This window comes from Bidens hawaiensis, unplaced genomic scaffold (genome assembly GCF_021521415.1).
Source record: "Bidens hawaiensis isolate Kalapana, Puna unplaced genomic scaffold, B.hawaiensis_p1.1 tig00012010_1, whole genome shotgun sequence".
Classification (NCBI taxonomy): Eukaryota; Viridiplantae; Streptophyta; class Magnoliopsida; order Asterales; family Asteraceae; genus Bidens; species Bidens hawaiensis.
The window spans coordinates 91,044-108,345 of record NW_027491964.1 but is presented as its reverse complement, the minus strand read 5'-3'; the positions used below and the strand labels follow the sequence as shown (position 1 = coordinate 108,345).

Here is a 17,302-nt window from a genome sequence, read left to right as displayed (position 1 = left end):
ATATGCTATATACTTATTTTTATTATATTTTTATGTCTAATAATTATGATTTGATTAACCAATTAAAAACTATAAATTGAGTGTTCGTGTGAGAGTGTGAGACTACTCAAACTCGATATATAAGTAAAATATTGACTCGGATTAAGTGATCGAGCTACATCAGAAGCTTGAACTCATTTAAGCTCCACTTTGTTGAATGAAAACAAATATCAAATACTTGATATCTTCCCATTTATTTCACCCCGTTGACTAAAAGATCTCGCTTATCTACATGTCATTGACGTGACCGGACGTTTATACCCTTACCACTTAGCCAAACCCTCTATAAAACCATCTATCATTTACCCTTAATCTCACACCTTTACCCTTCTCTATAGCTTTCTCTCTAACGCACACATTTTTATTGCTATGGCTGCTCGTCAACCCAGAACCCATTGGACTCATACAGAAGATGTATGGCTTGTGCAAGTCAAAGAGATGCTTGGACCCGACAAAGATTGGGAATACATCAGCCAGTTCGTGCCTGGTCGAACTGCAATGTCTTGTAAAAATCGTTGGTCCGACCAGCTGTCACCGGCTGTTCTTGCCGATCCGTTTACTCCGGAAGAAGACCGGATAATTTTCTGGTCACATGACAAAATTGGTAAGAAATGGGCTAGGATTGCCCGGCGTTTGAATGGTCGGACTGGTAACTCGGTTCGAAACTACTGGCGTTGTGTCATGAAGCGAAAGTATGCGTCTATGACATATAGACAGTTTAATGAGTTCATGAGCACTGGCACATTTGGCGCGGTTTTCGGTTCTTTCGAGAACCCGTTTAACCCGACTAATCTGGAGTTGTCATTAGCCATAGTTTAGGTTAAGACATGGAGAGGAGTTTAAGTGTTAATGGTGGTGGAAAATATGTGTATTTCACTACTTTGTTTGATTTTATTTTGATGTTTTAATTTAAGGTAATGAATTAATAAAATATAAAAAGGAGTTTAAGTGTTAATGGTCGTTGACCATGTTATGTTTTGTCCGAAATAGGGATGCAGCAAATATTTTATATTGAATAAAATTGGTATTTTATTAGTGAAGTAGAATTTATTTGATTGCATTTAATATGAATGTTTAAGATTAAACTCGCAATGCCGGACAGACCAGAATTCGGTTGAAAAGGAAATGAAATGAATGATAAAATTCAAAATATTTATTCGTAATATGTCCGAAAGGATATGATCAACTTGCATTTAGTTCGTTGTTTTTTCTTTCTTCTAATTTTGACTAGACTCAATAAAAATCAAATGTTCTTTCGACTAATGGTATTAATGAGTTAGATGAGGCTTTCATTTTTCAAAATATGTGGGTTTAAGAGCATTCCCATACAATCACTTATCTTTAAATTTAAAATTACACAAAAAGTCATTGCATTTTCTCTGTTATTTTTAATTAAATAAGAGCATTTTCAATCCATTCTCTAAATTTATGTGAGGAGAGTTTGTAAATTATAAGATGGAGTTTTGAGTGGTTGTGAGTGTAAATTATATGATGGAGAGAGAAACGGTAGTGATTTTTTGTAAATTTAGGAAAACTTTGTTTTCTCCCTATTTATTTTTTAATATTTGTTAAATTGGTTGTGGGTAAAGGAGAAAGACAACTGTAATAATAAATGTATAAAAATATTATTTAATTAAAAATAAAATAGAAATGTAATGTTTTATAGTGTAATTATAAAGATGAAGATGTGGAATGGGCTATGAATACTCTAATAACTTTTTATATATTTATCATTACCATTTCTCATTTCCTCATTCACAACCACTTTCAAAATACATCAAAAAATTATATGACATAAACAGTAATTTTTCAAATATACAGAAAAATCGTTACATTCTCTAATCTCCACTCAAAATATCCTACCACTCCCTACGTTATAAAAACTTCACTTACATATTTTGATGGATGGAATATGAATACTCTAAGCCATGTGATTCTTAAACATTTGGGTTGTCATTAAAAAAATGAAACAATAAAAATGTTAATTAAGTATATGATACAACTCACTTTTTATTGTATATATTCATATAAATTTTTATATTAATATAATTCAAAAAATCTTTGACCACACTCAACATGTGAAATTTGTTCACATGTTTCATTTTTAAGGTGTAAGTGTGTTACAGACTATTATTGACTAAATTCATGTGAAATCTTTGACCACACTCAACATGAAGAAACACTAACCTGACCCCGGGCAGATTACTGGTAACCTGGGGGTTGGATAGCTGTTTCCCACGAGGGGTTAGACCCTTAGAAGATGGTTCTTCTGATAACCTGCAAAACAGACACCGTGAGCTCGTCACTGAGAAGGGGGGGGTTCCTCCTTGTGACCACCCTCCGGCGTGAGAATCAGACTAGATTGCTCTTTAAATATAAAAGTATATTAAGAGATTGCTAGAGCAGATATCAGGTATATTATGATGATAATGTGACAATGTAATGTGTTTAGATGATCATACCATTTGGGGTATTTATAGCCGAAGGTAGGTTTCCGAGGAGGTATGGCCGGCTGCTACAGTGTTCCTGTTCATCAACAGTAGCCTACGCACGTGCCCTGCTGGTAGTTGGTGGGTAGGCAGCGGCTAATAGTGACCAGGCCTGCTGCGTACTATTCCCTTTCCACCAACTGCCGGCTATGCACGTGGTATGACAGTAGTTGGTGAGTAGGCAGCGGCTAATAGTGATACAGTACAGGAGCATGCTGCTCGCCATACTGTATCAGTGAGCTGTCGTATCTCTGATCAGATCTTTCGCCCGTACCTCGTCAGGTACAGTAAAAGGTCCTTCAGTATACAGACTGGCTTATTTGGGCGGGAGTATTCCCCCTCCCGCCTCTGTGCGGGATTGCTCCCGGCTTTGCTCATTCCTTCAGGTGACACTGAATGATCGAGAGCTAAGTACCTAGTGCGTGTAGCCATGCTGCGCGGGTGGCCTTCCCTCATGGCTTGTATCCGAGGCTGCGGGAACAGGCGGAGTCCTTCACCATGGGAGGCATTTCCTGCGGGAACAGCTTGCGTACTGCGCGTAAGGACGTCACGTCTCTGAGCATGGTTGGTCCTGCGGATCCAGTTGGTCTTTGCGCAGACGTCCCTGTTTAAGATGAGTCTTGCGGGACCAACTGGGCTCTGCTGGGACCTACCTCTTCATTCATGTTGGACTTGTTTAACTTGATAGTGGTCATGCTCTAAGTGTTTTTAACTTCATCGACTAACAGACTGTGTATTTCACTACTTTGTTTAATTTTATTTTGATGTTTTAAGGTAATGAATTATAAAATATAAAAAGGAGTTTAAGTGTTAATGGTCGTTGACCATGTTATGTTTTGTCCGAAAATAGGGATGCAACAAATATTTTATATTGAATTAAATTGGTATTTAATTAGTGAAGTAGAATTTATTTAATTGCATTTAATATGAATGTTTAAGATTAAACTCGCGACAGACCAGAATTCGGTTGAAAAGGAAAAGAAATGATGAGAAATTTCAAAAAATTTATTCGTAATAAAAGGATACGATCAACTTGCATTTGGTTCGCTGTATTTTTTATTTTCTGAATTTAACTAGGCTTAATAAAAATCAATCTGTCTTTGGACTAATAGTATCAATGAGTTAAATGAGGCTTTCATTTTTTAAAAGATGTGGGTTTAAGAGCATTCTCATCTAATCACTTATCTCTAAAAATAATTGTATTTTCTTCCTTTTTTTTAATTAAATAAGAGCATTCACAACCTATTTCTTAAATTTATGTGAGGAAAGTTTGTAAATTATAGCGTGAAGTTTTGAGTGGTTGTTAGTGTAAATTACTTGGTGGAGAAAGAAAAAGTAGTGATTGTTTGTAAATTTGAAGAAATTTTGTTTGTTCATATTTATTTTTTAATATTTGTTGAATTTGTTGTGAATAGAAAAGAGAGAAAATTATAATGATAAATGTATAAAAAATATTATTTAATTAAACATGAAAGAGAAATATAGTCTTTTTTAATGTAATTATAGAGATGGAGATGGAGAATGGGTGTGAATGCTCTAAGAGCATTCTCATCCCATTCTCCATCCTTATCCCTATATTTACACTAAAAAACACTAAATTTCTCTCTCCTGTTTAATTAAATAATATTTTTTATATCTTTATCGTTACAATTTTCTCTCTCCTTTACTCACAACCAATCCAACAAATATTAAAAAATAAATAGGGGCAAATAATGTTCCCCAAATGTTTCCCCAAATTTTTAAAAAATCACTACATTTTTCTCTCCACCCTATAATTTACACTCACAACCACTCAAAACCTCATCCTATAATTTACATACTCTCCTCACATAAATTTAGGGGATGGGATGTGAATGCTCTAATAACTTTTTATACATTTATCATTACCATTTCTCATTTCCTCATTCACAACCACTTTCAAAATATATTAAAAAATTATACGACACAAACAGTAAGGTAGCGTTTGTTATGCAGTAATGACAGCTGGAATGGAATGATTCATTACGTGGGAATGAAATAAGAGGTGTTTGGTTGCACAATGGAATCATCCATTACGCATGGAATCTCATTCCATCAAAACCATTCCTTCCCACCCCTCTTCTTTTTTTTAATTTCATTTCTCCTTCAACCTACTTTCTCAACAACACCATCATCTAACAACCACCGCCACTAGCACCACCACCTTCATCTGACCACCACCGCCACCATCACCACCACCACCTCCGTCGCCACCACCGTCGCTGCCACCACCACCTAACCACCACTGTCGCCATCACCTCCACCACCACCACCTTACAACCAAAGCTACCACTGCCACCATCGTCGCCATAACCACGCAACCATTGTCACCGTCGCCACCCGACCATAACCGCCACAACCACTATTACTGCCTGGCCACCACCACTGTCATCACCACCCTACCACCGCCATCACTACTAATGCTACCATCGCTTGCCCACCACCACAACCACCACCCCCATGGCCTGACTGCCACCACCACCACCACAGTCGCCACCGCCACCACCATTTTCATCTCCAGAGCTACCACCACCGTCACCATTTCAGTTTTTTTTTTTTTGTAAAAATATATATATTTTGGGATAGGAATATTTTTATTATTTCTATTTCATTCTTAAAAAAATTTTCAGATTCCAAACAACATAAATTAATTATTCATTTCATTCTCATATGTTAACCAAACAATACAAAGGAATGGTAATGATCAATTTCATTCCTTTGTCCATTCCATTCCTTCTCTCATTCTATTTCCCCTTCATTCCATTATTTTCAACCAAACATACCCTAACTTTTTAAATATACAGAAAAATCGCTACATTAATTCTCTAATCTCCACTCAAAATATCCTACCACTCCCTACATTATAAAAACTTCACTCACATATTTTGATAGATTGATTGTGAATACTCTAGGCCATGTGATTCTTAAACATTTGGGTTGTCATTAAAAAAATGAAACAATAAAAATGTTAATTAAGTATGATACAACTCACTTTTTATTGTATACTAGTATAGTGCCCGCGCGATGCGGCGGCAAACAATAGTTAAAGGTTGTTAACGAGCTAATATAATCCAAACCAGGGCTAGCTCGAACTGGACTCAAACTTCATTCCGAGCTGAATTGGCTAGGCTTCAAATTAAACTTGAGATGGTATGCTTGACTGTCAGTGTATGATTTGTTGTCCACCGCTGATCGAATAAATTAAGGGTAGTTTAGTCTTTATGTTTAATGTAATATGGCTCATTCGCTAGGCATGTTTAGCGAATGAGGTTCATTCATTATAGATTAAGCTCATTCGCTAAGAGATTTAGCAAATTAAGGCTCATTCGTTAATGTAATGTCCATTCGTTGAAGATGTTTAACGAATGTGAAGTCATTCTCTATGGAAACCTTATTCGTTTGGTGTGTCTAACGAATGAGAAACCTCATTCATTAGTGATGATTAACGAATGAGGGTAGCTTATAAATAGACATTTCCTAATGAATATACGGAGATATCTATGCTATATTTATTCTCCGTGTAACGTTACCATGCTGAATTCTCTATAGGCTTAACTTATGTAATGTATGAACAACAACGTATATCAATAAAGTATTGTTAACGTAATCGTCTCGTGTACGTATCATGTTATGCGATTAGATCTTGCAAGAGGACCATACGTTTTCTCATTGACTCAATTTGGCTCAACTTTACAATTTATTATCATAAATATCACACATATAACTTAATCATGTCGATTGATTAATTCTAAGACTTTACTTAACCAAAAAGTTAAGTAAGTCAGTTGCTTGTTATAATGACTGAACTTGTGTTTATAGAATATATAGTCTCTCCCATATTGTTTCTCTATTCATATGGACAAAGAAGCAATAATAAATGTTTAACGTTAAACAAAAAGATAAATTATTTATAAGATTTCTAATGTGTTTTAACACTTGTATTTACTTAAACTATTAAACTTTATATGCATTTATATTTTTCTCCTCCTTATACGAGAACCTAAATTAAGCATAATTCTTCAACTTTTAAAACATTGATAGCTTTTCTCCACGACATTATTATATAAAAAACAACACCATAAAATCAAGCATTTAAAAAAAATTATATAAGTATTTTCTTTTCTAGAAAAACAAACTAATTTTTTTTTGCTATACTATTTTTTTAAAGAAAAAAAATGATTTTCTTTATACCTAGGTGTGTTGTGCGTATAATAAGTGTGATTATAGTCATGCGTAATTATGAAAATATGTTGTGTAATTATCATAGAATGTGTGTAATTATCTTTCTTTATGCGTAATTATGTGCATTCAAAATTGCAACATATATTGCGTGATTATGTACGTGTCAAAATGGGTTGGTGTTATTTTCAAACAGGTTAGAATTAGGTGGTGTTATTTTCCAACTGATCAGAATAGGTTGATATGGCACGCATAACCCGACGTTAGTATGCGCGTCAGGCTCGCTATGCGCGTCAACCAACTTTGGAACGAACACAAACCCACATCTGTCGCATAAAACAATATCAAACTTGTAATCATTGTCGATACACATGTAACGAAGGCACATCGACCACATAGTTGTTACCGGTACGAGCGTAACTTGACGAACATAAATGCATAATGCATCGTCGGATGCGTAAGCAGATTCGGTACCTGGGTAACCCGCGCTTGAACGCATGAAATCTAACGTCGCCACGACATCGTCGGATGCGTAACCAGATTCGGTACCTGGGTAACCAGATTCGGTACCTGGGTAACCAGAATTTCTATAACGCGGAATCTGACTCATAACCGATGTCGGTACGCATCTTACCCGACATCAAACGCTTAACCAGTGTCGGTGTAACCCGACAATGTTAAACGCCTTGCAGAACCCAGTTGTCGGTTATAAATCGTATTCGTGTAACATGCGAATTTTTTAAAATTACAAAGTATAGCATTACTGTACTCAAATTAAAGAGAACAAAATTCTCGTTTTTATGGTGTAGTTTCTTTTTTTAAATATTAATGTATGAAATAGTTATGATCTTTTAAAAATCATGAGGGGTAGTTGGTTTTTACTTGATGGGCCAAAAATATAATTATTGTTTATATAGTACAAGTTGATTAAAATTGAGGAGCCAAGATGTAAGTATTGATATAAAGACATCTTTACCCTTAAAAAAAGGTTAAGACATGTATTAAAACTTGTAAACTTAGTAATATTTGTTGGACCTCTTAACTTTTAATGTAATTCAAAAAATATTTGAGCACACTCAACAAGTGAAATTTGTTCACATGTTTCATTTTTAAGGTGTGGAAGTGTGTAACAGACTATATTATTGACTAAATTCATGTTGGACTTGTTTAACTTGATAGGAGTCATGCTCTTAAGTGTTTTTAACTTCATCGACTAACTGACTGTTATAGGTTTTAATTTTTAATTAATGAATCCCTTTAAGGAATGGAATTGTTTGCTAGGTGCCAACTTAATATGGATTTTTCAGAAATAAATTAATGATGGTATAAAAGAAGATCCGAAGAATATTAATTAGTTTTTCATATTATATTCCCATTAAAATAAATTTAAAACGTAATGATACATCAAAATAGAAGGTGAACATGCAACAAGCTGTATCGCACTTCATTTTTGAATTAAAACCCCCAATTCTTTAAAAACTACATTAAAAAATCTTAAAAGTCATAACATTAATATTAATTTCATGTTTCAAAAAAGTACTTTTATCTTTCTAAAAGTTAAATTCAAGTTATATCGTAGTCACTTAACATCTGAAATTTGTTGACATGTTTCAATGTTAGGGTGTAATAAACTATTCTTGACTAAGTTCAAGTCATACTATAATTTGTTTCTAACTTCATACCTAAGACTTGACTTGTATCTAATTTACAATTACAAATTCCTTTCAAAGTCGAATAAGTTTAAGTACAACTCGCATAACTCGTGACTAATTTGCTTCACACTTGATGCATAAGACGTAACTCGTGACTAATTTGCAAACTTGATTATAACTCATGCTTAACTGTTTATTATACAATATGTTAGAATCTCATGTATTACACAAAATAAATAAATATAATGCCACATACTTACTAATGTAAAAGTTAAGTCAATAAAAAAACTTGTGTGTTGCAAAGGTTATCTTTGTCATTTAAATCATCCATTCACAAATAAATATTTAAAATTATTATAAATCACCCATTAAAAATCAATTACTAATTTACTATTATTATTATTTTCCTTCTTTTATAATATTTTACCAAACATAATTTTTAAAATAAAAGATTTTAAGTAAAAAAGAAGTAAGTTTATTTAGTTATTTGAAGACTTCAAAATTGTTATTTGGAGACTTAAATAACTATTCATAACAAAATAATAAGCATCATTATTCAAATTTATACTAAATATCTAAAAAACAATTTTTTATATCAGTATTTAATATTTAATAGGAGTAAAGAGACGAAAAAACCAAGTTGAAAAGGTATACAATCGTGACATGAGTTGTAATAAGTTGTTATGTGAAAAAAGTATTGACAAATAACTATAATTAAATGCATAACATTATTTGTAATATTTTTTTAGTATAACTACATGTAATAATATTTTGTTATATAACAAGGATGTAACAAGGATGTTATATGCATACACCACTTCAGGTGGTATAGGTCTATACAACCCGTGTAGGCCTATACAACATGTATAGAGTTATACAGCCCATATAGGCATTGCGTGTACGATATCAGTATGAAAAATTCATGTTCGAAGCATTTTGTAGTTTATACTGGTCATATAGTCCTATACGATTCATATATGTAACATGTCTAGTAAAATACTGATAGTAACCTCGTATATGCATATAGGAGGCGTGTATGCATAATTTTTTTAAAAGTTTTGTTTAATATTTTTTTAGAAGATCTTGTTTTTTAATTAATTAAACTTATAATTAATTGTTTTGTAGTTAGTTCCTTTTTTTAGTTAAATGAAGCTAATGGGTTAATTAATTGAACAACCTACAAATAATATGAGCATTTCAAGATACCGGCCTTTCGAAGGCGACAATAGAAATCCCGTATCTTGAACGCTCCTATTGTTCAATTAGTTTTTGATTTAGCCAGGGGGTGTTAGGCTTGTGTGGAGTTTTTTGGTTTGGTTTTAATGTCATATAATTTACCAAAAAAAGAAATAGTATGACATTGGAATTGGTGGAGTGGGATAGCGAGGGTGTTGAAGAGATCCAACTTGTTTCACTTAATATTCTCTTTGACCAAGGCTTCGAAGGACGTGTAGAAGTGGGATTATGATGGTTAAAACTTTCTTGTCAAAGAGGTGAGGAAAACGATTGAAAAAAAGATTCTTCCAAAGGTCTGCTCTGACGGAGGAGAGGTATAAAGGAATTCCTAAAAAGGTTAACATTTTCATGTGAAGACTTTTACCAGACAGGTTGCCAACTCGGGTGAATATTTGCAATAAAGGCTTTGATATTCCTTTTATCATGTGTTCATTTTGTGCAAATGAGACGGAAACGGTGAAACATATGTTTGGATCTTGCCAGGTTGCTTCTCGAGCTTGGAGATTAATCAAGTCTTGGTTGAACATTGTGGGACCTATATAATTGAAGCCGAAAGACATGGTAACTTAGATTGTTTCACTAAAGATGATCAAATCTAAAAACAAGTAGTGGAGGATATTGTTTACACATATTGGTGGGTGATTTGGAAGACTTGGAATGAAGCGATCTTCAAGGCTGGTGATTGAAAATCGGATCTTACTTTAGATTCGATTACTCATATTTCCTTTTTGTGGTTAGTTAGTCGAGACTGGAATTTAAAGGTGAGCCAGGCCGAGTGGCTTAAAAACCCACCTAATTTGATGTAACTTTTTGTTATTTGGTTAGTTTTTTCTAACTTGTAGATAGTATATATTTTTGTTGTTAAAACGTAAAGAAAAGACTATATGTTTACTTAAGCTCACGAGACTATCCGCACTTGACAAGTGAAGCTTTAGCTCGAACTCATATATTAACACTACAAAAAAGATCATTATCTGGGACTGAAAAATTTGTCTCCGATACTATCAAATCAGTCCCAAATGGTTATAGGGGACTGATTTTACCAGTCCCGAGTCAGTCCCATATTCCTAGTCCTAGATACTAGTTTTAGTGATTGAAAATCAATCCCCATTGCTTTACACCAACAAGGACTAATGGTCAGTCTCCGATATATAAAACTTCAGTCTCCTATTTGTCCTTTGGTTTCACATCATTTCAGCCCCCAATACTTTTCTTTAGTAACTACAAATCAGTCTCGAACAATATGATAATTCAATCCCTAATGTGTTACTTTAGGGACTAAAAAACAGTCCTCTAAACATGTTTACATTGTCCCTAATACGTTTTGTTTGGTTCCGCATTCTTATAACATTAGTCTCCAATAAGATGTTTTAAATACTAGAAATTAGTCCCCAATACAATTCAATTTTTGTTGTTGATATGCTTCTCTTAGGACTGAAAATCAGCCTCTTAAACTAGTCCTAATATGCTTTTTCAATGACCATATTTTAGTCTCTAATACTATGTTTCAATTCCAATATTTTTCCTTACATACTGATAGTTATAAACAATAGAATATCATTCATAAATTTGTTTCTTGCTTTCCCAAAATTTCAATATATTCAAGTATCATTATCGTAACAATAACCAATCAAAGTAATAGCAATAAGTTAATTATGAAGTTTAACAAAGTAATAGATAAAAAAAAAACCAAGCACTGAACATCTTAACTAATGGCTTAGATTGTCTTGTCACTGTAGCTTCATTACTGAAGTTCATAAAGGTTGTTTTGCATCTACTTGTATCCAAGCTCGTCCATCTCTGCCTCAAGCTTTATCTACAGGTGGCCATCACATTGTTTACTATAGTAAAAGGATTACCTGACAACAAAATGAAGAATAAAAAAATATGTTTAGATAATGGACGCGTTTAGATAATAGATATTTAAAAAAAAAAACTTGCAGGTCCTATCAACTAAAAACATTTAAAAATTTAAGTAATTCTCAAGAAAATGCTTTTAGTAAAAGATTCAAATGTAGGACAAATAATCGACTTTGGTAGAAAAGAATTTGAGATAATTAAATGGTATAATATCTTACTCGATTTTTGGTTGCGTTGAACATCTGAAGCAAGAAAATTTTGGGGTCCCTTTGACTAGCATTGCCTCAAAATAGGAAATAAAATAGTAATCAGTTATCCAAGACTATGCATCAAGCAAGTAACAAAATGGGCAGATTAAGCAGTTTTGTTAACAGATAACATAAGGTCAATTTTTTTAAGATTCTACAAAGTACAAACCGTATAGAGCCTAATTAATGTTGAAACGGACTTACCAATGAAACGCAAAACATACAACAATAACTTTAATTGTGTTAACTTGAAATGTTAAAATTACAAATATTTTGATGTGCAAGTCCATGTCTATATTATGAAACTTAGCGTCCAAACAAGAAAGGTATCATATTGTGAATTCCTAATTTAAGGGTGTAAACAAGTCGGGCTCGAGCTCTTTTAGGTTTGAGATTGACTCGTTTAGAACTATATTTCTAAAGCTACAACTCAGCTCATGACTTTGTCAAGCTGCAGTTCAACTCCAGCTCAGTTCTCAACTGTTTATTAATTATTTGCATATATATTTACAATTATACTTTTATATATAATATAAATTAACTAATTATTTATGTTGTGTGTATATACAAGTTATAATACAGATATAGTAAATAAATAAATATATATATATATAAATATAAAAAGCTCATTTAGGATCGTTAGTCGACTCTAGCTAGATATGTGAAGCTTAGGCTGGAGCTCGTATATTGAATATGTCTTAATAAAAGCTCGAGCTTGTTTAAGCTTGGCTCGATTCAAATTTTCAACAAGCCGATCTCGAGCAGCTCAACTCGTTTAATGCACAAACAAGTGATATTATTGTTGATTTAAGTAAGACCTACAGTACATTGTAGCATCCAGTAGCGTAATATGCATCACTCTACACCAGAACATAATAAAAACTAAAAGGATTTATTGAAAATAACTAAAATCGTTATATAACATTGCAAATTGTAGATGTACTTACATTTAGTAAGTGAATAATCTAGTGTAGTTATCGCCGTAATGATTTGTACAGACCTGAAAAACATTGTATGTTTATTAAAACATACTCAACAATGGAATAACTGAGTGATGTCAAACTATTTCACGACTCTGCGTGACTAACTTTCAAGCTATTAACACTAAAAAAGAACATGATTTTTTGCAAGATAGCTACCAGCCTATAAATCTTACATCTCTTGACACAATCATCTTAATACAATCTCCTTAACAAATTCAATATGTAAACTTCTTATTACAGTTTCAAAAAAGTGCAGTGATACCGGACCATACCTTAATTTGGCTCTACCACTTAACAAAGGATGTGATGTTCCATACACAACTGTTGCAGCAAACGGGAACTCCATGCCTTAAGTTTCCTTTTCTTTTAAAAACTCAAATTAGGGCAAATATTAGTAAAAATTGAAATGCATAAAACTGAAATGATGACTCACAATTCACTAAATGTTGTAGAGAACAAAGAGAATGCATAGGAACCATATTCGTTGATACTTATCTGGAACATTGGGTTGCAGTTTCGCCGGAGTGAGATTGCTAGCGAGTGAAGAAAATGGGAAAACAAGAAAATAGAGACATAGAGATTGATCAAGTAGTGAAATTGAAAATGAAAGCGGGCTTTTGCTTTTGCTTATGTGAAAATTTTAAGAGGGAAGTTGAGAAAATGCCAAAAGATAAATTATTTTTTAAATAAAGGCGCACAAATTTATCATTAAAAGCATCCAAACGATTTAAAATAAAGTGGCATTTAAGCCGGCAAAAAGGTGCGTCTCAACATTTTTTGATAACAAACTCAATCCTACTAAAAATAAATTTTTGGTTCTTATGGGTCTATAAATTACTATGCACGACTTTCCGAACTCTGTTTAGAAGGTCCACGACATCCGGAGCTAAGAAACCAAAACGCAAAGGGGATAAATATGTGTTGATTCTCGAAACAGGCTTTCTCGTTTTTAACAATTTTGCATGATGTCGCCTTCAATGTTGCATGACCTGCTAGAAACTCATTGTCCCTTATGAAAATTAAAGTTATAGGGTATAAATAGTAACAACTCGAATTTAACTGTCTTATATAACATTTTCATTTTCATCTACTCACAACTACTCATAACTATATCACATAATTTGCAAATCTCCCTCACATATTTTTAAAGAAGGGGTTTAGAATGTTCTAAAGAGTTACACAGGTCATTATAAGTTATAAGGTTGTGCATAGTGTGATGGGGGGGATAGATTTGTTGTTGTGGTGTGTTTTTTTTTTAATAATATTATTATATTAATATGTGTGTGTACGTGTGTGTATATATAGAGAATGTTAACGTACAGATAAAATTAATGTGTTAAACGTGAGAATCAAGTAGAATAATTATATAATTACTATACTTGCATATATATGATTGCTCTACTTGATTCTCACGTTTAGCATGTTAATTTCATTTGTATTTGATCCAAACTCTACATATATATATATATGATGTGATGGGGCAATTATTGGACTACAACACCTTTACATTCTTAAAAAAATGAAAATCGTTCTTTTTTGACGTGTAGCAAACCATATACACTCATGATTAACTATGTGTCAATATGTTTGAGTATAATTCAATACCAATAACCATTTATTTGACATCTACTCATTGTTTACAGCAAAAATGAAAATCATTGACCTTGATTTAACATCGTTAACCATAAATGACCATAGTTGCACACCACTCTAATTTACCATCACTAACCTTAGTTTAATTAACTCTCTACAAAAAAAGTATTTGAAACTAAATATCAATCCCTAATACGGTATTACGGTCTCTTGCAACAATTATAATGATTGATTTTCAGTGGTTAATATTTTTATTCGAAATGATAAAGTATTCTTCGTTTTTTGACACTCATATTAGCTGCAAATTATTTCATCGAGTAAAACTCTTCAAAGATTGAATATCAGTTGCAAACTATATTTTGTACAAGAATTTTGACAATGGTTTTAAGTCTCATATTCTTTCATTAAAATAGTAAAATTCGTACTAGAGTTTTCGAGACTGAAAATCAGTGTTGGGTCCTTTGATATTTAAAAGACGCTCAAGACTAAATATCAGTCCCTAATATGAACCATCTTCGAGCAATTAAGACATGCTTTCAGTCTCTAGTATGCTTCATTCATATTAGTGATTGAAGATCAGTCACCCACATAGTTGCATCATTTTCCATTACCATATGAACGTATTTGAGACTGAAATTCAGTCGCCATTTAGTTTCCATCTAAAACCTTAAATTTCCGAGCCAAATTTGTGACTGAAATTCAGTATCTAATAAGGTGGCTGGGTATTAAAGACTGATTATCAGTCACAAACACGAGTCACATAAAAATCAGTCCCCAATGTTATTAGTAACTAATAAGTCAGTCTCTAATATTATATATTCGAGACTGATATATCAGTCTCTGATATTTTAGTCTCTAATGGTCTCTTTTTTTGTAGTGTAAGTAATTAGCTACAATAGAACATTAAACCCATTTAAGATCGGCTCGAGTCAGGCTTTTAATAATGTAATATTGAGTGTGTGACATCTTCAGCTCGACATCTTTTATAACAACTTTAGAACTTCAGTTCTTTAGACAGAACTTCACTAATTTTGTTGCTTAAGTTTTATTCTATATACTAACTTAAGTGGGGGAAAGATAAAAGTATAGGCTATTTATACCTAGTTTGACCCGAGATTAAAGGAAAGTCCTACTCCGGGCCTAGCGGTTAGTCGGGCCTATGGTCGTCGACTACCCTGCCATATGCCATAGCCGGCCTTGATAGCAAGGATGTTATAGGCATACACCACCCGAGGTGGTATAGGTCTATACAACCCGTATATGCGTATAGAACATGTATAGTCTTATACAACCCATGTAGACATTGCGTGTACGATATCGGTATGAAAAATTATTTCAGAGTTCTTTGCTCTGACGGGGAGGTATAAAGGAATTCCTAAAAAGGTTAATATTTTCATGTGGAGACTTTTACTTGACAGGTTGCCAATTTAAGTGAATCTTTGCAATAAAGGCTTCAATATTCCTTTTATCATATGTTCATTTTGTGCAAATGAGACGGAAATGGTGGAACATATGTTTGGATCTTGCCAGGTTGCTTCTCGAGCTTGGAGATTGATCAAGTATTGGATGAACAATGTGGGACCTATATCTTCGAAGTCGAAAGACATGGTAACTTAGGTTGTTTCGCTAAAGATGACCAAATCTAAAAATCAAGTAGTGGAGGATATTGTTTACACATATTAGTAGGTGATTTGGAAGACTTGAAATGAAGCGATCTTCAAGGCTAATGATTGAAAATCGGATCTTATTTTAGATTCGATTAGTCGAGACTAGAAATTAAAGGTGAACCGGACCGAGTGGCTTAAAAACCCACTTAACTTGTAGATAGTTTAATATATTTTTTTGTTAACAATATAAAGAAAAGACTATTTGTTTACTTAAGCCTCACGAGACTATCCGCACTTGACAAGTGAAGCTTTAGCTCGAACTCATATATTAAGTAATTAGCTACAATAGAATATTCAACCCATTTAAGATCGGCCCGAGTCAGGCTTTTAATAATGTAATATTGAGTGTGTGACATCTTCAGCTCGACATCTTTTATAACAACTTCCTCAATTTTTTAGTCATAGAACTTCAGTTCTTTAGCCAGAAGTTCGCTATTTTTGTTGCTTAAGTTTTTTTCTATTTACTAACTTAAGTGGGGGAAAGATAAAAGTATAGGCTATTTATACCTAGTTTGACCCGAGACTAAAGGAAAGTCCTAATTACAGTAACATTGTTTCTTATAACACGTGAGCTAAAACAAAATATTTATATCATATCATGATGCATGTGCCTCCTTTTGTTATTTAATCATCTTAGTGAAGCACGTATTTGTTCTAGCACGTCAGAAAGAAAGGAATATTTCTTTCTTTGACCAACAACCTCTATATCTTAACGTGCATGCTAATTTATTGTTGTCAAAGACTGGATTTTCCCATTCTTTTGAACATGTAACTCCACCATATTCGACCTCAATCATGTCGTCTTCTTAAAACCCTTACACACCATTTCTCTTCCCTCTTATATTGCTTAAGTTTCCCTTTATTTACCAACTTAAAGGGGGGGGGGGGGGAGATGAAAGTGTAGGCTCTTTATACCTAGTTTTAACCGAGACTAAGGAAAGTCATAATTACAGTGACATTACTTCTTATAGCACGTGAGCTAAAAGAGAATATTTATATCATATGATGACGCATACGCCTTCTTTTGTTATTTAATCATCCCCATGGCGCAATTTGTTCTAGCATGTCCGAAAGAAAGGAATATTTATTTTCTTGACCAACGACTTTATATCCTAACGTGCGTGTTAATTTATTGTTGTCACAAAGACTGATTTTTCTCATTCTTTTGAACATGTAACTCCCTCACCGTATTCCGCCTTAATTGTGTCATCTATAAATGCTCTATCATTATTGCTTCTCATGTCATCGAATATGTAAGCACCCCCCCCCCCCCCCCCCCGCTCCATACCTCCTTCCTTCATGTTCAATATATATGCATTCAAAATACCAGTAAGTGAA

General features: G+C 33.3%; 1 protein-coding gene across 1 annotated transcript; it reads left to right on the top strand.

Moving 5' to 3' along the window:
• The first annotated feature begins 408 nt into the window (after positions 1 to 408).
• LOC143539743 (transcription factor MYB44-like) lies at positions 409 to 858 on the top strand. Its single transcript, XM_077032970.1, has one exon. It carries the CDS (start codon positions 409 to 411, stop codon positions 856 to 858), a length of 450 nt encoding a protein of 149 aa, XP_076889085.1.
• Positions 859 to 17,302: the final 16,444 nt, after the last annotated feature.

Coding starts and splice junctions, on each gene's coding strand:
- LOC143539743 (XM_077032970.1), top strand. CDS start 409: ATGGCTGCTCGTCAACCCAGAACCCATTGGACTCATACAGAAGATGTA.